At 35.1% G+C, this 24,059-nt stretch overlaps 1 protein-coding gene and 2 pseudogenes across 1 annotated transcript in view; 1 reads left to right on the top strand and 2 right to left on the bottom strand.

Annotated features, from left to right (window-relative positions):
* Positions 1-7,101: 7,101 nt before the first annotated feature.
* The window catches only part of Mcmdc2 (minichromosome maintenance domain containing 2), a 33,312-nt gene continuing 16,354 nt past the window's right edge, over positions 7,102-24,059 (top strand). The window contains exons 1-8 of the mRNA XM_076836210.1: positions 7,102-7,195; positions 7,286-7,416; positions 7,492-7,551; positions 12,028-12,223; positions 12,569-12,691; positions 12,918-13,022; positions 16,307-16,432; positions 18,238-18,475. Coding sequence (XP_076692325.1) covers positions 7,102-7,195; positions 7,286-7,416; positions 7,492-7,551; positions 12,028-12,223; positions 12,569-12,691; positions 12,918-13,022; positions 16,307-16,432; positions 18,238-18,475 — 1,073 coding nt within the window. The remainder of the gene's footprint in view (positions 7,196-7,285; positions 7,417-7,491; positions 7,552-12,027; positions 12,224-12,568; positions 12,692-12,917; positions 13,023-16,306; positions 16,433-18,237; positions 18,476-24,059) is intronic.
* Positions 10,319-10,744, bottom strand: LOC143382272 (proteasome maturation protein pseudogene; annotated as a pseudogene).
* Positions 16,920-17,016, bottom strand: LOC143382456 (U6 spliceosomal RNA; annotated as a pseudogene).

Genomic DNA, 24,059 nt, shown 5'->3' with positions numbered 1-24,059 from the left:
TAAGTACATAAAATCTATTAGACTAGTGGATTGTTTGATATAAAATTCCTTTATTTGGCATATGAATGATTTATAATGGCTAAGTAATCAGTCAAAACTTAAAAAAAAATATATGAATACCTTCTTTGACATTGAGTCATCTTTAAAATACAAAGCCTATAGCCTGAAATTCCAGCAACTTGGGAGGTTGAGGCCCAAGGATCCCAGATTCAGGGCTAGTCTCAGGAACTTAGTGAGGTCCTAAGCAACTCAGCAAGACCCTGTCTCAGAATAAAAAATAAAAAGGGTTGCAGTTGTTACTTAGTGGTTAAGCTACCCTGAGCTCAATCCCCAATGCCAAAAAAAAAAAAAAAAAAAAGGCCCATAATCAGACTATAATCTTTTTCCATCTTAGGTGGTACTCATAACCTGGAGGAGCAGAATTGTAGTACAATATATACAGCCACTCTGCTGTTTCTAATTGATTTCTACTTAAAAAAAAAAAAAATTGTTGTCTTCACCTCACCACTAAAATAGATTACATTCCTCCATAAAAATAAATTTTTTATACATGGAGAGGGATTTTAATAGAGGCCCACTTTATGCTTTGAATATAGCCCTTGCTACTCAACCACTGCAATTTATTTTTAAAATTGGCATGTTTCTTTCTCTTCCTCTCTCCTTGCTCCTCCCTTATCTCCCACTCCCTAATCTCAGAGGAAAGAGGATTACCTTTCTTCTTCATTCTAGACAGAGTTATCGGTACTTGAGAACTCAAGCACCATAGGAAAGAAGAAATCCAGATTTTGGAGATGGAACCCGAAGATCTCAGAAATTACTTCTTCCCAAATTAACAAGTGAATTACAACTCCATCAGAGAACACATGGAATGTAGCCTTGAATCCCTCTTTAAAAGCCCCCCCTTTCTGCTGATGGGCAGAACCACAACCTTTGGGATAGGAGTCCCCTGTGTTTCTCCTTTGCAATAAACCTTCTTTTACCTTTTTCTCAAAAACCATGTCCTAGTTATTGGAATTACGTTGGGGACAAGGACCGATCTTTCAGCAACAGGATGATCTCAATTGCTTCCCATGGAAAGTGATACAATCCTCTGTTCTTTGAGTACCATTCTCCCCCAATGCAATGGAGAAGGGTTAATTGTACCAAGTAATATTAACAGTGGAGGAGCCAGCTATGGGGTTTTGATAATAGTTTTACTGTGATTTAATTAATGTATTATATAGTTGGCCCTTTTAAACTGTGTAATTATATAGGCATGGTGGTGTTGAAAGGGTAAAGTTTCTTTAAATTCCTCTGCTACACCCTGAGGCAGTTAAGACAAGGCCCTACTGGCTATTTTGCTGATTCATAGCCTAGAGCATACAGGGCCTGAACCAATCAGTTTGAATGTGTACACCCGCTTAGGAGTAACCAATCACCCCTGCCCCATCTGTTCCTGCCAATGAATGTACCAATCATGTCTCAGAATTGTTGTTCAATTTTCCCGCGCCTCATGATGGTTTGTTCTGATGTATGCATAGCCCCCCCCCCCCCCCCCCCGCCCTCCTCAAAAAGTGTACTTAAGCACTGCTTGACCTCTGCTCTGGGCTCTTGGCTGCTCTGCCTTCTGGAGTGAGCCCCAGTGCGTTGGAATGGATCCTCAATAAACCCCCTTCTGCAAATTGCATAAAGTCAGTCTCTTGGTGGTCTCTTCCTCCGACGTTTTGCCAGACCCTTACAGTGTGACTGTAGTACCAGCTACTCAGAAGGCTGAAACAAGAAGATCCATATCCCTCCCTCCCCCCTCCCCCCTTCTCGATATTTTTTTGGTTGTAGATGGACACAATACATACATACATACATTTATTTATTTATTTATTTATTTATTTTTAATGTGGTGCTAAGGATGGAACCCGGTGCCTTACATGTGCCAAGCAAGCACTTTACCACTGTGCCACAACCCCAGCCCCCTCAAGAGGACCTCTTGAGCCCAGAAGTTCTAAGTCAGCTGGCAATATAGGTACCATCTCAAAAAATAAAGTATATAATTGACTGACTTTGAGTGTATTCAGAATTGTGTAACTGTTGTCACAATTTTAGAACATTTCCACCACTTTAAAAAGAAACCCTGGTGGCTACAGATGCAACTGGGGGGTAGAGTGCATGCTTACAGTACATAAGACCTGGGTTTAATCCCAGCACCAAAAAAGGAAAAAAACTCTGAATGAACAGACAAAATTAATCTTTTTTATTCAGTGGGATGTTATTCAGCCTTTCAAAATAAGTAAATTCTTATTTTACAACATGAAGACATTTTGCAAAATGAAATAAGCCTATAACAAAAGGCCAAAACTGTATGATTCAATTTAAAAGAGGTAACTTGAAGTAGTCAAAGTCAAGGATTAATGCCAGGATGGCAGAGGGGAAAACAGCAATTAATGAGTCCAGACTTTCAGTTTGGAAACATGAAGAGATCTGGAGACAGGTGGTGGTAATGGTTGCATAACAATGTAAACATACCTAATGCCACTGAACTGCAAACTTAATGGGTAAAAATGGTAAATTTTATGTCATGTATATTTTACCATTCTCCATTCCTCCCTGCAAGCTCTAGGCCACTGCTAATTTATTTTCTCTGTATATAAATTTGCTTATTCTGGACTTTTCATACAAATGGATTCATACAATAGGTAGTCTTTTTGTCTTAAATTTGCATAACATTCTCAAGATTCATCCATGTTGTAGCTTGTATTAGTACTTCATTCCTTTTTATATCCAAATAATATCCCATTTTGAGGCTATGCCACACTTACCCATTTATCAGTTGATGGACATTTAGGCATCCACTTTGGGGCTATTATGAATAATACTGAAACCGGAATTTTGAGATGAGACTGGAGCCTCCACTTTGCCAATTTCCTTCTGGGTACTTGTCTTGCAAATTTGAAAAATAAAATCCACATACAATAACAGAAGGGAAAAGTGAATGGAACAGGGGCTGAGGTTGTAGGTCTGTGGTAGACAGCTTGCCTAGCATGTGTGAGGCACTGAAGGGAAATCAAGGAAGGAGAAACTGGTAAATGAGAAATGAATGAAGGAGACCAAGCAGAGATACACATGAGAGTTTGTCAGAGCTGACAAATAAAGATCATCTCTCTATAGGAGACAGAAGCAAAACAGGCTCTGAGTTCTGGGACTTTTCTGGGGGAGGCTCAGAGCCCAGAGGGTCCTAAGGCAGGAGGTTAGGGGTTGTGTCAGTAAAAGGGAGTGCTGAGCCTTTCTCAGAAACTCCCTTGGGCAGGAATGCAAAACTTTTTCCTTAAAATAGCAGCCATCACTTAAGATGGTCACCCAGATGCTAACTAAGCAAGGACCTTATAGGTACTAGATTCTCGTTTCTCTGCACCACATATAAATAAAGGTCCACTGACAACTTAAAAAAAGAGGAGGATTTACTTAAGCAAGAAGAGAACTCCTGCTCTGTGAGAAAGAAAGCAGGAAAAAACATTTTTGTGTGCTCTTTTAGGGGCTTATATGGTTTGTGGTAGCGCCCATGGGAAAAGATCTGTGTTAAACAGGCATTGAGAAAGTATTGGCTGGGTTTTAATCCTTCCAGTAACTTCCATTTGGGTTCATTCCCACTTTCCTGTTTTCTTGCCTCTGGGACAAAGGATAGGACAAAGGAGTTGGCTGGAATTTTGCCAAGTGAGCCTCACGGTCTTTTGCATTTGAAATAGTCTTCCATGGTGCCCACTGATGTTTCTGCTGCCTTTGAACAAGTCCTCAGTTGGAGTCCATCACTGCAGATTGCAGACCACCAACTACTCTCATTCACTATAGCATTCAGACGTGTCCATTTCTGTGGGAACACGTGTCGATTTTCCTGGGTATGCACACCCCCCCCCCCCACCAGCTATCTAGGCAGTCAGGTAACTCCACGGTTAGTCCCTCAGGAGCCTACTGAAATGTTTCCAACCTGACTGCCATCTTGCATTCCAGCAGAACAATTTTGAAGTTTTTTTAAAACACACCAATATCTTTGGGCTGTAATAAAAAAGAAAACCAAATGTAGCGCCGTCTCTTCTTTGCCTTGAAAGGAGGGAACAAAGTAAAGAAATCCAACGCTGTGGGAAAAGGGCAGGACTCTCTCCTGGTGGCAGGAGGCCCGTGGTCCCGGCAGCCCCCGCGCGCCGCCAACGGTCGGTGGGGCGTGCACGCATGCGCGGGAGCAGCCACGCACACCCGGCCCCCTCGACCCGCTCTGCTGGCGCGAAGTCCCAGGGCTCTGTGGCTGTCTGGCAGTTCGAAAGCTGTGCGTAGGTAGGCTTCTGGACCTCCGCGAGTGAGTCAGGGTTCGCTGCTTCTTCTTGGTTTTTGTGAGGTGTTTCTCTGCCCTCGACCTCTCACCAGTTCATCCTTAGTACTGAGGGGATCAAGAGAGAAGACTGTGATCTGTGCCTATTCACGTGACCCAACAGTTGGGTTTTTAGACTTTGAGAGGACTTACTTGATCACGTATTTATTGCTGTTTTTTTTTTTTTTTTTTTTTTTTTTTTTTAAGGCTTTCACGTCTTCTCCTCCACTTAACCTCTACTTGTAATTGCATCCATTCCCTCCCTAGGACCCCCGGGGTACACCTGACACCGAAACTTCAGCTCCAGCTCTTTGGACTGTACAGAACTCCAGGTTCTGATTTATGTCCCTCTGGCTTATATCTAGGCGGCCCAAGAGCCCCTCAGAATTCAGAGTATCCCAAGTGAACTTTTCCTTATTGTTTCCCTATGTTTCTTCCTAGGTTCATATTTTCATTAGAGGAGCTGCACCCATTCACCCTTATTTAAAAAACTGACACTTTTCCCCCTACACGTTACAGACTGGCCATCAAATCCAGCATGGAATCTTTAAAATTCTAGATTCATCTCCTTCACATTTTGGTTTTAGGGCTGTAGATTAGTCCATAGATCTGTCTCTTAGGAATATTATGATAGCTAAAAACTGATAATTGACTTTTCCAACTCATTTTCCACTTGGGCAGCAGAAACTGATTTAAAAAAAAAAATCTGAGGGACTTGGATTGTAGCTCAACCTACCATGTGTGATGCACTTGGTTCAATCCTCAGCACCACATTAAAAAAAAAAAAATTAAATAAACAAAACAAAAAAAAGGTGTTGTGTCTATCTACAGCTTAAAAACTTGAATTTCTTGTAAGCTTTTTTTTTCTTATATAATCATTTGAACTTTTAAAATCTTCATGATATGGCTTCTCCTTATTATTTCATTATTAATAGCTTCCCTTCCTTCAACTTTAGAAACCTAATGTCTTAATAAAGCAAAGATGTGATTACTGAGCAAACTTTAAGATTATTATACTTATGGCCACAAAGAAATAAACTCTGAATTTTCACCCCTATGTGATAGTGAAAAGGATAGTCTCACTTTTCTCTGAAAGTAGCCTGAACTCCAGTTAGCAGGGGTGTGGATTCAATAGTACAGAATTCATAATGGAGGTTGGGGATGTTAACTTCTATCTGGGGAAAACTTTCTCTTCCTTCTGTTTGCCTCTCCTCCAATTCATCTCCCAAATGTCACCTTTAAAGTAGAATTCATAGCTGCTTCACTATGACTGTCTTGTTCTCATTGTCTTGAATCAAAATGTACTAAAACAATAGAAAATGTTGACTCACACACAAGGATGACCCCAAATTTTGTGATTATACTTGATGTTCTTTCTACACTCCCTAGTACAATCATACTGCTATTACAGCACTTTAGTTGTCATGTAGTTGTTTCCATATTGTTCTTCCCTCATTGCGCTCTTTCTGAAAGAGAAGTACCACATTTTACTCTTATCTGTATCCTTAGTGCCTAGGATAGTCAGGTTAGCCAATAAAAAGTAAATGCCAAATCAATAATGGAAAATGAATGAATAAATGTATTAATCGTTATTTCTGACTTCTCTAAACTGGCAACTTCACAAAGGCAGGATACAATCTTAATCCTTTTTCCTAATACATATTATAATTACTGTATTGCATAGATAGTTTCCATTTAGAGTTTTGTTTTCTGTCTACGAGAATTTTTCATATTCCACTCTCCACATATCACTATGGTTTAATGTTTTACACGTTGAACAATGACACAGATTTTAATGAAGAAAGTCCCAATCATCTAATACAATTCCTTGATTTCCTACAGCTTAAGATACTGAATCAATCAGGTGATTTTCCCATGATAGCAAATGCTCAGTCAAGAACTGATTTCTCAAGATTTCCCAGGGTAGTACTCATTCTACTATTTGTTACTTAGATTGAAATCTGAAACAACTTTTACACATTTATTTATTTGTTTGTTTGTTTGTTTTTGGTACTGGGAATTGACCACAGCCACATCTCTAGCCCTATTTTGTATTTTAATTAGAGACAAGATCTCATTGAGTTCTTAGCACCTTGCTGTTGCTGAGGCTGGCTTTGAACCTGAAATCCTCCTGCCTCAGCTTCCCGAGCTGCTGGGATTACAGGCATGTGCTACCATGCCCAGCTCCATTTGAGGATCTTGATCTTAAGTTTGTTATCTTGTGAAGGATCTCCTGAGTGTTGATTAAAATGTTATTTGGGGGCTGGTGGTGTAGTTGAGTAGTAGGGTGCAAGATTAGTGCATGTGGGGCTGGGGTTGTGACTCAGTGGTAGAGCACTTGCCAAACTGTGTGAGGCCCTGAGTTTGATCCTTAGCACCATATATAAATAAAATAAAGGTCCATTGACAACTAAAAAATATATATAAAAAAAAAGAAAAGAAAGATTAGCACACGTGAAGCTCTGGGTTCAATCCCTAGGATTCTACCCCCTCCACCCCTGAAAAAAATTAAAAATTGACAAAAGAGAACAAGGTTTTGCTTCCTTTTATGTAGGAATTTTTTAAGAGCTGGAAATTTTGCCTAGTTCTATTTCACTCTCAATTTTAATAGTTTTTAAATTTTTATTAGAGATTTTCAAAAGTAAAATTTATTTTCTTTTATCTTTAGGTGTTCTCATCTTTTCTATGAGTTTGACCATCTGTAATGATTATCGGCAGCTAGTAGTTTAATCATTAAGTAGTAGAGAAGAAACATTAATTAGGAGAAAATGTCAAATCTAAAAATGAAAGAGGCAGCCCTTATCTATCTTGACAGAAGTGGAGGTCTCCAAAAGTTTATAGATGATTGCAAGTACTACAATGGTATGTTCAACAAAGACGATTTATGTTAGAAACTTTCAAATAAATTCTACATATAACTATCCAGACTTTTACATTTGTGTATTTTCACAGATTCAAAACAAAGTTATGCTGTCTATCGATTCAATATTTTAATAAATCCTTCTGATGTTGTTGAATTATATGCTGAACTTGGAAATCACATTTTACACCATCCTTTAAAAGCTGCTCAAGTTTTTCAATCAGTAAGTTAAAGAAAGAAATACTTTTATGCCAATACTTTTATTTTTGGTAACTTGTGTGTTTGTTTGAAATTACAGGTCTGTTTTATTGCTGTTAAGACTCTCTCATTAATTGGACAATTACAGACTGAAACTCAAGTAAGTTTAATTCACTTCTTTTAACATTTTATTTATTTATTCTAATTTGTTATATATGACAACAGAATGCATTTCAATTTATAGTACACTTATAGAGCACAATTTTTCATGTCTCTGGTTGTACACAAAATAGATTCACACCATTCGTGTCTTCATAGATGTACTTGGGGTAATGATGTCCATCTCATTCCACCATCTTTCCTACCCCACTGCCTCCTCTTGACCTATCCCTCCCCTTTGCCCTATCTAAAGATAAGTTTTAATTAACTTTAACAAAACTCACATGCAAACATTCAAGATGACTTGTTAATTTAATATTTTTATGTGCATACTTTTTTGTTTGTTAAAAAGTATAATACATTCTTCAAAGTTCAATTGAACATCCTTTTTTTTTTTTTTTTTTTGGTGCTGGGGATCAAACGCAGGGCCTCGTGCATGCAAGGCAAGCACTCTTCCAATTGAGCTGTAGCCCCAGCCCTCAATAGAATATCTTAAATATGCATTTTTATTTCCTATATTACCACTTATACAGTTAAACATTATAATAAATCATTTCAAACATACCCCAAAGGTAAGAAAATAATTAGGAAACTCTTATGTATCTGTCACTCAAATTTGGTGTTTTAATATTTTATCATATGGCATCTTTTTGGGGGAGTGAGAGTGGAGGTATGGGACTAAACCTAGGGGCTCCATACCACTGAGCTACATCTCCAGCCCTTTTTATTTTTTATTTTGAGACAGAACCTCACTAAGTTGTGTAGGGCCTTGCTAAATTGCTGAGACTAGCCTCAAACTTGTAGTCCTCCTGTTTCAGCTCCCAAACTGACACACCACTGTGTCTGCAGCATCAATTTTTTGTCCTAACTATTTTAAAGCAAATTCCAGGTGTTCTATTATTTTACCCCTACATACTTCAGTATCAACTAAATATTATGGATGTTTTTTCTACATAACCACAATGCCATCATTACCCCTTATGAAAGTAATAATAATCCTTTGATATCATCCCATATCTAGTCCGTACTTAAATTTGTCCAAAATTACCCTAATGTCTTTCAGTTAGTTTGTTAAAATAAGTATCAAAACAAAGTCCACTCATTGTAATTGGTTTTTATATCCTACTAAGTCTCTTTCAACCTAGAGCCATTCCTTTTCCCTCCCTTTTTATACTATTGATTTTTCTTTCTTTTTTTTTTTTTTTGAGTACCAGGGGCACTCAACCACTGAGCCACATCCCCAAACCTATTTTGTATTCTCTTTAGAAATAGAATCTTAATGAGTTGCTTAGCACCTCGTACTTGCTGAGGCTGGATTTGAACTCACGGTCCTCCTGCCTCAGGCTCCCAAACTGCTGGGATTACAGGCATGCACTACCAAGACCAGCTTGTACTATTGATTTTTTTGAAGAAAAAAATTATGAAGTGTTACATAGTCTGGATTTATCTGATTACTCTCTTTAAAAAAAAAATATTTATTTTTTAGTTGTAGTTGGACACAATACCTTTTTTTTAATTTATTTTTATGTGGTGCTGAGGATCAAACCCAGGGCCTCGCACCTGCTAGGTGAGCACTTACTGCTGAGCCACAACCCTAGCCCTTTTTTTTTTTATACCAGGGATTGAACTCAGGGGCACTCAACCACTGAACTGCATTCCCAGCCCTATTTTATATTTTATATAGAGATAGGGTCTAAGTTGCTTAGTGCCTCGCCATTGCTGAGGCTGGCTGTGAACTCTTTTTTTTTTTTTTTTAATTTATAAACATCTTTTTTTAAATATCTTTATTTATTTTTATTTTTTTAATGTGGTGTTGAGGATCAAAACCAGCACCCCCCGCATGTCAGAGGAGCGCGCTACCGCTTGAGTCACATCCCCAGTTCTGACTTTGAACTCTTGATCCTCCTGTTTCAGCTTCCCAAGTTGCTGGGATTACAGGCATGCGCCACTGCTCCTGGCTGCTTTTTTTTTTTTTTTTTTAATGTTCTAAAAATTTTTAATTTTTATATAGCAGGTTCATAAAGAATACTTTATAAGATTAGTAATAATGGTAAAAATTGCTTGAAACAAATTATTATGAAATTTGTTCAGGGATGCATAATATGTATAAATATGAGTTTATTTTTCTTTAACAAGTGCTGCTTTCTGATATACCAAATACATATTAAATCCACAAAATACAAGAGTTTAATCTACATCTGTTGGTTGCTTTAATTTTTCATTTAAAGACAAAATCAAAACCTTTGAAACTACACTTTTCATTATAAAAGAATCAAAGTATATCTGTAATTTTAAAATACCATCAATATAATGAATTCTTCTCACAGACGACACTAAAACATGATAAATATCTTCTGTACTCAATTTGAGGTACTGTCACTGAAATTAATTATAAATGTCTATACTGAAAGATGTTGCAATAAAGTTGGTAAACTAAAATATTGATACTGTTTTTTTAATTAAACTTATGGAATATCTAGAAAGGTTGAATTAGAACCTGTTGACAATTTATAATATTCTTGAAAAATAATTTTGAATGACAAAGAAAGCTATGGTTTTACTATAAATTAGGAGCTTTAAAATTATCTTCCTTTAGTGCTTTCAACTGTCCCTTGGTCAGAAATTGAAAACTCAAATAATTTCAAATAATCATGGATACTATTTAGGCAGAATCTCATGTGTACTTTTAAGGTTGTATAAATGGAATTATAACAAAAAGACAACTATAACAAGATGTAGCCCCTCTGATTCATGAATAGCACACTATCTTACAGTAAACTGAGTTTATATTCCACCATCAAATGTGGTTTGCCCACTAGTTCACTTTGAGATGGATCATTAAGAATATCTCCAAATCCAATAGTCCATCATTATCCCTCAAAAGATCCAGGGCAAGGTTTGAGCTCCAGAGAAATGGAAGGCACTGAACCTGCTGTACTGCCTTAAATTCCATTTGTAATTTCAGAGGAGCAAATAAACCTTGGATGTTTCTCAGAGTGGAAAAATTCATTTTACCTTGGTTGAACTGGAAATTTTTTTCTGATAATTTAAGAGGATGACTGGGCAAAATTTCATTTTTCACACAAGAAAAACCTTTCCGAAGAAGATCATGACTTTCAAAAGGCCCACTTGCTGAAAGTTCTGAAACTGAAATACTGTCTTTTCAGTTGAGATCCAGGTCCTCTGGTATTCATCTTCACACCACTCAGGGAACACTGTTCAGCCTCCTTACTGTCAGTAGGCCCTCCCAGATTACTTTCTTGTGGTACTTTTTCCCCTGTATCTTATGTATCTAAAAGAGAATTTTGCTTTAAAGACTTAGATTCAGATTTATCCAATTTTCACCTATTTCAACATAGTTCCAAATGGCACTTTGTCAGGAGGCTATAAAGTTGTCCCACTTTTGGCAATGTCACAGTTGATCAATGGGTTTAGGTGATATTATTCTGATCCCTCCATTACAAACTTTCCCATTAACTTTCACCTGATGGTTTTAGAAAAATTAGAAGCCATCATTTCACATGGATTTGCAAAAAAGGTGATTTTTCTAATTTCAGCATCTTTTCTGAAATTATACAACAAAATAAATTTTCTTTTATCAAACTATATGATTATTCTGAAATATGGTTTGTACAGGAAGAGTAAGATAAACTATGATTCTTTTTAAGTTTCAGACAGTAAGGAGGTAAATTCAACCTCTAATTATGACCAATATTGTTTTTTTCCTTTGTTTAAATATGAGAAACTCATGAATCTTTAATATATTTAATATATTTTAATGAATCTCTGTCATCATTTTGATTCTTATAATATTATATCTTTAGGCTTTAGGAGTTCCTTCAATTTTGCTCCTATGTCCTTTTGACACATGCCATTAATTTTTCTTATGACTCCCTTAGTTTCTGACATAAGATGCTCCAACTGTATCTGGTATATTTTCTGTCCCAGACCTGGAATCGACCATCTCCCCCAAAGAGCCTTGGTTTTTTTTTAAGTGAGAAACAACATTTGGAGATGACAATTTGGGTACTAGTAGTGTTCTTTGCTATTGGGTTGACATTATTTCAAAATTCTTTTTCAGTGGGCAAAGTCAGGACATGTATATTTTTAAGGAAAAGTAAAGAGTTTATCATTATATTTTATTTATTTTCAATTAAATATTAGATTATAAAATTTGTTTTTCTATAATTTTTAATCTCTTTGCTGTCAGTCTTAAAATGTTTGTTCCCAGGTTAACAGTGTAGCTCAGTGGTAGAGAGCTAGCCTAGTATGTGTGAGGCACTGAGTTCAATCCTCAGCACCATATAAAAATAAATAAATTAAATAAAAGTATTGTGTTCATCTACAACTAAAATAAAATTAATTTTGTTTTTTAACACTAACAAATCACTTACTTGACTTATTTTACAATGTACTTATATGTCATAATGCATTTGCTCTGTGATTTTTATTAATAATATTCTTATGTTCTTATCAGATTAACATAGTGCTGAAATTAACACACTTACCTTCTCTGCCAAGTTATTGTCTTGATCTTTATGAGTTTCCACTTGATTATACATCTCAGAGATTTTATGTAATGCAAGGAATTGTGATTGCAATAACAACTGTAACCAAGTATACTCAAGGTGCAAGATTCCTTTGTTCAGATGAAGCATGTCCTTTTTCAAAAGGTAAATATTAAAATGTAAAATCAAAACATGAAACAATTTATTTGTATTCTTTAATCCCAAAACTTGTTTATAATTTGTAATCATTTACAAAGTAGAGTAAATTGGTATCTCCTAATGTTTATAAATTTAATTTGCCTAATCTTTGATAGAAATCATGTTTAGCATTTATATTACAAGTGCCTTAGCACAATGTTGGGCCAGAAACAACCCCGATGCAAGGAACAGTTAGTTGATCTACTCTGAACCTGAGTGCAAATAGAATTAATTATCCCTTAATTAGACTAATATTGATTGGAAGTAGGTGAATTTGGAAACAAGTTTAGTTTACCACTGTTGTTCTTTCAGGATTTCAATATGTAAGAGTACATGTGCCTGGAGCTACAGAATCTGCAACAATAAGAAATGACTTTTTGTGCAATTTGTGTTCATCTTCACTCCAAGAAGACAGAAAATTTAGAGTACTTGGTGGTAAAAATGCATTTACATTTTGTAATTATAATTTTCAAAATACTGCTGATATACGAGTTGAGGATTTAGCTCAGTGGCAGAGCTTAGTGATAGAGCTAGCACATGCAAGGACCTGAGTTCAGTCCTTGGTCATGAAGAAAAAAATAAAATTGTCTGATATTTTAATGTGAAAACTAAACCAAATATATATTCAAATAACTAATTTGTTTTGTTCTTTTGCCCCAAGATAAACAGATAGTTGAAATAATTGCCACAGAAGCACTTCATGCTTTTCAAGGATATTCTAAAAACCAGCCATTTAGGTTTCAATCTCTTACAATTTTTCTAAGAGGTATGTAAATTTTATTTGAACTCAAATTTCTACAAAATATGGAATAGATTAATTTCTGCTTTATATTATAAATGTACTTCTGTGGCTTAAATATTATCATCTTGTCTGGCATGGTGGTGTACACCTATAATATTAGCAACTCATGGGGCTGAGGCAGGAAAATTACAAGTTTGAAGTCAGCCTGGGCAACTTAGTGAGACTATGTCTCAAAATAAAAAATAAAAAGAACTCAGGGAATGCCTTCAGTGGTTCAGTGCCCTGAGGTTCAAGCCTTAGTACCCCCTCACACACCAAACATGCACATAAATTGTCATCTTGAGAATTTTTTTTAAAGAGTCTCGTTTAGTTAATATATCAATTGTTCATTCAGGCATACAACATTCACTTAAAAATATATTAGCACCTGCAGTGTCCTAAATGTTATGCTAAGTCTCAGGTCACAGTCATTTAAAGATAATGATCCTCCATTATTCTATATGTATATGTCTTATGTTAATGTTGGGGTTATTTTAGAATGTAAGCTTCATGAAAATAGATGCAAAATTTGTTTTTTATTTTGCATAGTAAAATCTCAATAACTGGGGCTGGGGATGTGGCTCAAGCAGTAGCGCGCTCGCCTGGCATGCATGCAGCCCAGATTCAATCCTCAGCACCACATATAAATAAAGATGTTGTGTCCGCCGAAAAACTAAAAAATAAATATTTAAAAAAAATCTCAATAACTATTTGTTAAATAAATGAATGAACATTCACAAATGACTAACTGCATCTGTAAGTACCTATGAGAAGACAGTCTTGCCACGAAGGAGAAAATCATTGTCAGTCATCCAAGGAATGATTAAGTTTTCATTGAGAAGCTAAAACTGAAAATAAGAATGGGGTTTAACCTTTTCTTCTGGCTAAAATTGGATGATTTAAACTGTTCGGAAAGAGAAATATTGAATGTAAACCATGTATAGGAAACATAGGAGTTAGAAGAGTTCGGATTCAAAAAGAACTCTTTTCGGGCTGGGTTTGTAGATCAGTGGTAGAGTGCTTGCTTCACACATGTGAGGCCCTGGGTTTGATCCTCAGCACCACATAAAAAAAAATAAATGAATAAAGATAAAGATATTGTGTCCACCTACAACTAAAAAAATATTTTTTAAAAAAAGAACTCTTTTCCCCATGATCTAAGAAGGATGAAAGCCCAGACGATAATAAATAATTTTTATATAGCAATTACTGTGTGCCAAGCATTCTTATGTATATTAACTTATTAGTTAGAGCAACCTATAAGGTAGATTCTGTTATTATCTCTATTTTTACAATGTGGAAGCTGAGGCACAGAGGGGTACAGTAACTTATCCAAGATATAATCACATGCATACAAGCCATACATTGCAATATAGAAATCTAAATGGGTATCTCTTATGGTTTAGCAATAAAGTATCCCTCTAAAAGCTCATGTGTGTGAGAATGCAAGAATGTTCAGAGCTGAAATGATTAGATTGTGAGAGGTGTAATCTAAAGTAGATTAATCTGACGATATGGATTACACAGGCAATGGCTGTAGGCAGGTAGGTTGTGGCTGGAGGAAGTAGGTCATTGGAAGTATGTCTTTGAGATTTATATTTTGACCTTGGTGAGCAGAACTGTCTCTCTGCTTCCTGGTTGCCATGTTCTGAGCTTCTTTCCTCTGCCATGCCTTTAACCACGATGTTCTAGCTCACTTCCAGCCCAGATCTATGGAGATGACAAACCTTGGACTGAACCTCTGAAACTGTGCCAAAATAAACTTTTCCCCCTTTAGGTTGTTCTTGTTAGGTCATTTGTTGTCAGCAATGAAAAAGTTGATTAAAATACTATTCATCTTGAATTTTAGTGGAAAACCTTTTCTCTAAACTCTACAAAGAACCCAAATAAAACTATAAAAATTAAATGAATAAAAGCAGGACTTTTGGATTTGATATTCAGAAAAGATTCCCAGACTTCCCAGTTCCTTTTCTCCCCCTTGACCTTTCCATGATCTCAGGATATACCCACCAAACTGATTCCATGTAACTGTTGAAAAGTTATTTATTTAGAGAGACAATAGTCTCTATTTCATTTTCCTCTTGTAATTTAATCATACTCTTAGTCTTTTTTTTTTTTTTTTTTGGTTGGTTAACCAGTTGTTGATTGATATGGGGTTTTTAGTGTTTGTTTTAATTTTTTATTTTCTGAGTTGTTGAGCCTGATTCTTCTCTTTCAGGTCTGTAGGGTAACACCAGCTATGCTCTCTGAAGCTAAGAGGGAGGGAGATCACTGTTCTATAAAGAGAGACCTTAACACTTGCTCCTCCTTATAAACCATTTTTTTTTTTTTTGTAGGTTTACAAGCAATCAACTTCTAGCTGTGGAATGGAGGATTAATATATTTAAATTTTTAGCCAGTGTGGTGGCGTATCCCTATAATCCCAGCAGCTCAGGAAGCTGAGACAGGAGAATAAGAAGTTTAAAGCCAGCCTTAGCAACTTCAAGGCACTAAGCAACTCAGTGAGACCCTGACTCTAAATAAAATACAAAATAGGGTTGGGAATGTGGCTCAGTGGTCAAGTTCCCCTGAGTTCAATTCCCAGTTATTACCCACCCCCCAAAAAAAGATTTAAATTAAAAAAAAAAACATTGAATGCATGCAAAAGCTCTGCCCAATCTGTATGTATAAGAGAAGAACCTAGCCTAATGTAAAAGTGTAGACTTTGGAGGAAGGCTGAATTAGATATGAATTTCAATCCTGCCACTTTTTAGTTATTTAGTCTTGTGCAATTCACTTAGCCCCTGAGTTCTTTGTGTATCAATGGAGATAAGAATATCTACTTTACAGTTTACAATTACATAATATAAGTACTTTAAAAATATTATAGACAGTAAATGGTACCTTTACAATTATTTTCTTCCCAAATAATATTATTACTTATAAGATCAGTATTATTCACACTGCTTACCATTTAATGCAAAGATGTTTTTTCTTATATAGAATGATCTTTTTTTCTTGATTATATTATAGGAGGGTATCTAGTTGCCATGTCATATGCTTCTTGAAGTTAATTCTTATTGCAGCCAAGTATCAAAATTTATCAGCAATAAAATTGCCTCAGTTTACATTTATTGGTCCATTACTTGTGAATATTATACTAAACAAAAGTAAATATTGCATTACTAACTCAATTGCTGAATTGTTACTGGTTTGGGATTTTGAACCATATGATCATTTACAAGTTTCATTTAGCAAATATTATTTTCCTCTGTGTTTAATCATTCTAGATGAATTAGTGAATAAAATGAACATAGGAAATGAATATAAAATTATTGGAATTCCAACCTGTGTCAAAACCTCACAAACTGCTGTCTGTATAGAGGCAAATAGCATCACTCTTTGCAATCTAAAAGGTAAGGAAAATCATATATTAACAAACACTTAAATTTAAATACATTTGTTCAGCAAATATTTATTGTTTGCCTTTATTCTGAGAACTCATCTAAACAGTAGGATATGGATGAAAACAGGACAAAAGTTCCTGCTCTTAAATCATACAATAGATTGCCAATAAAATGTAAACTAATCAATAAGATAATTTCTGATAAAAATTATATGGAGGAAATAAAACAGGATAATGTACAATTTTCTGTCAGGCAGACCCCTTCCTTTGAGTTAAATATTATTTTGAACCTGGTAAGGTGGCATGCACCAGTAATCTCAGCTATTTGAGACGCTGAAGCAGGATGATCAGTTGAGCCCAGGAGTGGGAGGCCAGCCTGGGCAATGTAGCAAGACCTTGTCTCAAAAAGTTTGATTGTTTTATAATTAGCAATAAAAAAGAGGTTTCAGGATGCCAAAGAGTTTTTCTACAATACCTTTTATTTATTCATTTGTTATTTTAATATGAAACATCTAACAAATTTGCCCTCATCCTTGCCCAACAGCCATACTAATCTTCTTTGTATCATTTCAGTTTTGGTGTATGTGCTGCCACAGTGTTCCACAGTATCTGTTATTTTCTAGTGAACGCAATAGAAAATGACTGTTAATCTGAGAAAGAGAGCTCAATAAAATAACACCCTTTTCCTCATCTGAGTCCTGAAATAAGATAGCAGATAAAGGTAGATGGGGCCAAACTATCACCTTTATTACTAAGAATTTCCTTTAACAGCTTCAACATAATTTTGCATTATGTAAACAAAAACAGAAAGCCAACCTAATGTTTTAACTTGGTTCACAAATATGTAAATGAAGGAAAGGTTGGTTAAATCTTGAATGGAGTAGAATTTTTTTTTGGAATCCCTAAGTAACCGTCTATAGTAATAGAGATGCCCAAGCTGACTTTAAGTATAAGTGGATTCTAGAAGAGAAAACTTAAAAAAACAAAAATGTTGAAGAAAACAAGCACTAATGGACCACACACAGACAATTTAATCACTTTTTATATTTTCTACTGTGAAATAATTCAAGATTTATTGACTTTGGTAGCAGAACATGATTTATTTGTCAGTGGAAAAGTGTGATTTTTTATGCTGTATTCCAGAATTATACAGATTTAACCTACCACATGTGGCAAGAGCTGGACTAAGATAGGTATCTTTTATTTATGGGGTAGGAGACTAGAGGAAATTATGATGAAATCTATGATGGCAGCCAAGAGAAAGGAGAAGGGGACCGTTATTCATGCATAGCTCAGCTGTTCCTACCAAACTTACCAATTGGATAAATTACTTACCCTTTTCAGGAGCTGGAAAGAGTGAGGGGGTGGAGAAGATCTAGATTATTACAATATACTACAAGATAGTGCTTTCAAACTAATGGAATATAAATCTTTCTTTTAAACCACAATATTCTAGTAGTTCCCATTTTTCTGATTAGCTCTCACAGAAGTTGATATTATTTCAGACATAGAAATGTAGGATCAAATTCAGCAATATAGAAGCCCCATGATTTGCTTTGCTCACTTATGTCTTAGGAGTATAGAAAGATTTGCTTTCAATCCATAGAAAATTTACATGAGCAATGAGGTGACTGCTTTCTTTTTTTTTTTTTTTTTTTTGCATTCTCTGGGATAGAAAGGATAGACAAGCATGACCTCCACTCAAAACTTAATATAAAAATTTGAATACGGCATCATTAGGAGAATGATATTTTATTTTGAATAAATGGAATTTAAGTGTCTATAATGCTTTTTTGTTTTGTTTGTTACATTCAGTTCCTTCAGGAATTAGTGACAACTTCAGATGCCTCCTCTCCTTGACTTCTAGCTCATGCTGGAAGTTTACAGCAATACTTGCCAATATCTTTGCATCACACATTGTTCCTCCTGGGACTTACAATTTACTCAAACTCTGTTTGTTGATGAGTCTAGTACAGACAAGTGACCGTAACAAGGAATCAGAAGATTGCCTGGATATTTTAATTATAACAAGTGATACTCTACTTATAGACAGGTAAAATAATGTGTAATGAACTTTTACAAATTATAAATTGGTCACAGAATTGCATAAATCCTTCCTATTAGTATTATTTCAAGATGAGTATCTAAGTACTAAGTACTTAAATCAGCTTTTATCAATGAAGTTGAAATTTTTAAAGCATGAATTGAGCATTGGAATAACTGCTTTCAATATTTTGAGACTCTAACCAAAGTTTTAATGAATATCACCAATCAAACCTTTACAAATGAATGCATCTTTTGTAGGCTCCCCCTCGCCCATTCCCTAGCTCAGCATTCTGCTTTTGTACCTTGTTTTCATTTTTAAATAATCCTCCCTATGAGCCAACAAGCCATTTTCATATTTTTTTTACAGATCCTATTCAATAATATTGGTTCACTACACCCAAATGGCTATTAAAAAATGCCAAAATTACCAGGCTTTTTGCAGGGGGGTTGGAATAAGCCTCTGCTTAGCATTTTGGGGCTCCCCACAAGCAAGTACCTTTTAAAAAAATAGGTTACTTAAATGTTTATGAAACTGGAAATAAACTCTCTACATTTATATCTTTTTTACAATTCTAAGGCAAAAATAAATTTATAAAATGAAGTTGAATTTTTTAAAAATTCAAATTAACATTAATTAAACAGATGAACTTGATTAAAGTTAAACCATTACTGACAATGTAAATTTGTTGTTAAGTGCTACAGATTGCACCAATTTATTCCTCCACTAATAGAACATTAATACTCTCAAGTATTTAAAGCTTCCTCATAGCCTCACCGACTCTATTATCAAACTTTAAATTTTGCCATCTGATGGGTGAAAATGGAATTTAATTTGTATTTCTTTAATTGGAAATCAACTTTAGCATAATTTAGAGCTTACTAAGCATTGTGTTATTTTTCCATGAACTTCCTGTTCTTGGCTATTGTCATTTTTTTCTATTAAACTGTTTACCTGTTTCTTATTGAGTTGTGATACTTGTTGGAAATCAAGGCCTTTGTCCCTTTTTCTGTTTGTAATCAGTGTGACTTTTCTTATGGTATTTGGAGCTGTATGAGAAATCTGGTTTTGTTTGTTTGTTTCTAGGTAAAATTTATATATAGTGAAATAATCAGATAATATTATTTTAAAAAGTGAGGTTTTACGAATGTATATGCTCCATAACCATAATAAAACTATTTCATCACTCTAGAAATATGTCTCTCTCTTCTAATTCCTATTTCCACAGGTGATTTCTGTTACCATAGATTAATTTTCCTATTCTTGAACTTCATATAAATGGAACCATACAGTGCACACTCTTTTGTGTATAGTTTTCTTGCTCAATATAATGAGCAATCAATAAGATTGATTCACTTGTGTCTTCATTATTTTTATTGGTGAGTAGTATTTCATTGTATGAATATACCACAGTTTATTTATCTATACTCCCTGTGGTGGACATTTGAGTTTTGCATGCTTTGACTATTACAAATAAATCTGATGTAACCATTCTTTTTTTATTTTTTTCCTGGTGCTAGGCCATGCACATGTTAGTCAAATGCTCTACCACTTAGCTATACTCCCAGTCCTGCTGTAAACGTCTTTAATATATGTATTTATAGTTGTACTCAATACTTTTTATTTTATTTATTTATTTATTTTATATGGTGCTGAGGATAGAACCCAGGGCCTTGCATGTGCTAGGTGAGCACTCTACCACTGAGCCACAATCCCAGTTCAGCATTCTTAAATATATATTTTTTTATTTTTCCTTTTATTGGTGCATTATAAATATAGAGTGAAATTTGTTATAACACATTCATATGCGTGCACAATAAAACCATATAACCTGAACAATTTCATTCCCCAGTACCTCCCTTTTCCCTTCTCCCCTTCCCCCTGGTCCCCTTTTTCTATTCTACTGATCTCTCTTCTATTTTTTTTAATTTGTTCTAATTGGTTATACATGACAGTACAATGTGTTTTGGCACATTATACACCAATGAAGCATAGCTTCTCATTCCTCTAGCTGTACATGGTGCAGAGTCACCAGTATTGTAATCTTACATATAGGGTAATAATGTCTGTCTCATTCTACCATTCTTCTCATTCCCTCATTCTTCTGATCCCCACTCCTCCCCTCATTCCCTCTGCCTAATCCAAAATTCCTTCATTCTTCCATATCCACCCCCACTATGGATCAGCACCCGCTTATCAGAGAAAACATTCAGCCTTTGGTTCTTTGGAATTGGCTTATTTCATTTAGCATGATGTTCTCTAGCTTCCTGCATTTATCTACAAATGCCATAATTTTATTTTTCTTTAAGACTAAGTAATATTCCACTGTATATATGTACCACATTTTCTTTATCCATTTATCTGTTGAAGGGCATCTGGGTTGTTTCCATAGTTTAGCTATTGTGAATTGAGCTGCTATAAACTTTGATGTGGCTGTATCACTGTAGAATGCTGATTTTAATTTCTTTATGTAGGGTAATTGGGTCAAATAGTGGTTCCATTCCAAGTTTTCTGAGGAATCTCTATACTGTTTTCCAAAGTGGCTGCACCAATTTGCAGTCCCACCAATAATGTTTGAGTGTACCTTTTCCCCACATCCTCACCAAAACTTATTGCTTTTTTTCTTGATAATTGCCATTCTGACTGGAGTGAGGTGAAGTAGTTTGATTTGCATTTCTGTAATTGCTAGAGTTGATGAACATTTTTTCATATATTTGTTGATTGACTGTATTTCTTCTTCTGTGAAGTGTCTGTTCAGTTCCTTAGCCCACTTATTGATTTTTATTGATAAGTTTTTTGAGTTCTTAATATATTCTGGAGATTAGTGCTCTATCTGAGGTGCATGTGGTAAAGTTCCTTTTGTGGGCTTTTTTTTTTTTTAATATTAGCTAAATACTTAGGGATGGAATTCCTGGGTCATAAGGTAAATGACAGTTTTCCAAAGTGTGTGTGCCATTTTACATTTCTAACAACGATGTAAGAGTTTTCTTTGTCCCCATCCTCACCAGTATTTGATATTGACAGTCATTTTCTTCTTTTATTTTCTTACCAGTCTTTTCCATTTTAGCTGTTCTAGTAGATGTGAAGTGCTGTTTTGTGGTTCTTGAATTTCCCTAATGAGTACTCATATAAGCTTTTCCATATGTTTATTAGCCACTCGTATATCTTGTTTTATGAAGTATCTGTTCAAGTTCTTTTTAGTTGTGTCATTCTTGTTGAGTGTCCTTTGTCACATATATGTAGTATGAAAATTTCTCCCATTCTAAACTATGTTTTTAAAGAATTTTCTTAAAATTCTTAAAGAAAATTTAAGCAGAACTTTTATCTTGATAAAGTTCAACTTATTATTTTCTTTTATGTTTCATGTTTTCTGAGTTTTGTTTAAGAAATCTTTGCCTACCTCAAGCTCAGGAAGTTTTGTTTTGTTTGTGATACTGGAGATTGAACCCAGGGGTGCTCTACCATTAAGCAACATCCCCAGCCCTTTTTATTTTATTTTACTTTTTATTTTGAGACAGGGTCTTGCTAAGTTGCCTAGGTTGACCTCAGGCTTAAGATCTTTGTGCCTAAACCTCCTGAGTAACAACTGGGATTATAGTCATGTGTCACTGTACCTGACTTCATATAGACTTTTACAAATGTTCTTCTAGAAGCATTATAATAATTTTAACTTTAATATTATATCTTTAATTTATATCAAGTCAACTTGTGTATATGGTATGAGGTAGGAGAAAAGATTAATGGTTTTTCCAATGCATTTGTCTTATTTTTCTATATCATCTGTTGATAAGATCTTCCTTTTCCCTGTTTTTGTTTTATTTTTGTTTCTGTCTTTTTGCATGGGAGAGGTTTTGAGCATTCCAGACTGGGAGCAATATCTCCATCCCTGTTTTGGTACTATTGTTGAAAATTAGTTGGTACTATTTTTGAAAATTAAACTGAATATAAAATTGAACTATTTGAACTCTATTTTCTGTTGCTTTGGTCTGTTTTCTATGCTTATGTCAATACTGCACTCACTGCCTTGATTATTATGGCTCTATGTTCAGTCTTGAAACCAGATGATGCAATCTTAGTCTTCATTTTCAAAACTTTAGAAACTTCTATAGGCCTTTTGTATTTTCTTATAAAATTTATAATCAATATTAATACCAACATTCCCCCCACCCTCAAAAAGCTTTTAAGGATTTTGATTTTGATTGTTACTGCATTTAACTTACAAATAAATTTTGGAGAGAATTTATATCTTAGAAATATTAAGTATTTCTGTCATTTGCTATAGACATATAGAATTAAAATTGATTTTTTATTTTGACCTTGTATTCTGTGACCTTGTGTCAGTTTTTTTTAAATATTTTTAATTAAAAAAATTTTTTTAAACCTTTATTTTATTTACTTTCTTTTAATATGGAGCTGAGGATCGAACCCAGGGCCTCACACGTGCTAGGCGAGCACTCTACCGCTGAACCACCACCCCAATCCCTTGCATCAGTTTTGGAAATTTCTCAGTTGATTCCAATTTTTTAAATTTATTTATTTATTTATTTATTTATTTATTTATTTATTTATTTATTTGGATTGAAAAAGGAGCACTCAGCCACTGAGCCACATCTCCAGCCCTATTTTGTATTTTATTTAGAGACAGAGTCACATTAAGTTGCTTACCACCTCACTTTTTGCTGAAGCTGACTTTGAACTCAGGATTCTCCTGCCTCCTCCACCTCCTGAGCTGCTGGAATTACAGGCATGCACTACTACACGGCTGATTCCAATTTTTAGACAAGTTTAAGGCCCATTGTTTCATATCATGAGGTTGCCAGCCTGGCTACATCCAAGAGTTATCTGGGTCTAATATATAGCCAGGTTTAAAAAATATATAGCCAGGTATTGTGCTGCATACCTAGAGCCCACCTACCTAGAAGTCTGAGGTGAAAAGATCACTTCAACGTGCAAGTTCAAGACCAGTCTGGGCAACCCCCAGCAAGACCCTCCATCTCAAAATAATAAAACTAAAAATAACTTAGGACTGGGTACTATGTCCATAGATTCTAAGTGGTTTGGAGTAGAACCTGGCATTGGAATTTGTTGAAAAGCTCTGCCAGTGATTTTAACGTGATTTAAGGGTGAGAACCACTGCTCTTACAGGCTTGAAAAGTTTCTTTAAATGTCATTCCCTCATTTTATATCTCCAAACTAATATTCAAATTCCTTGGAATGGCACATACACTAAACATATTTTATAACATCCTCCTATCCACATCTAAGGGGATACTATCTCAACTTCTTTTGCATTGCATGTCTACATCTGCTTATCACAGTTGATTGCATCAGCAAGTTGAAATTTCTGTGGCAAGAATTTTAAAGCTAAGCTAAGATAATCATATTCCTTTCTCAGAATATGAGAAGCGAAGAAATCGAGGCAATTAAAGAGGGTTAGAGACTGAAAGGGTATATCAAGAATTGCTGTGATACAGAAGCATCAGTAGACCTGATGAGACATTGACAAACCTAATGTAAAGATTTTGAATATGAAAAAGAAAGCAATCCATAAAAAGAGAATGCCCAATTCCAATATTGTCTCTCTGAAGCTTCC

Source organism: Callospermophilus lateralis, chromosome 16 (genome assembly GCF_048772815.1).
Source record: "Callospermophilus lateralis isolate mCalLat2 chromosome 16, mCalLat2.hap1, whole genome shotgun sequence".
Taxonomy (NCBI): domain Eukaryota; kingdom Metazoa; phylum Chordata; class Mammalia; order Rodentia; family Sciuridae; genus Callospermophilus; species Callospermophilus lateralis.
This window is presented reverse-complemented; position numbering and strand designations above follow the sequence as displayed.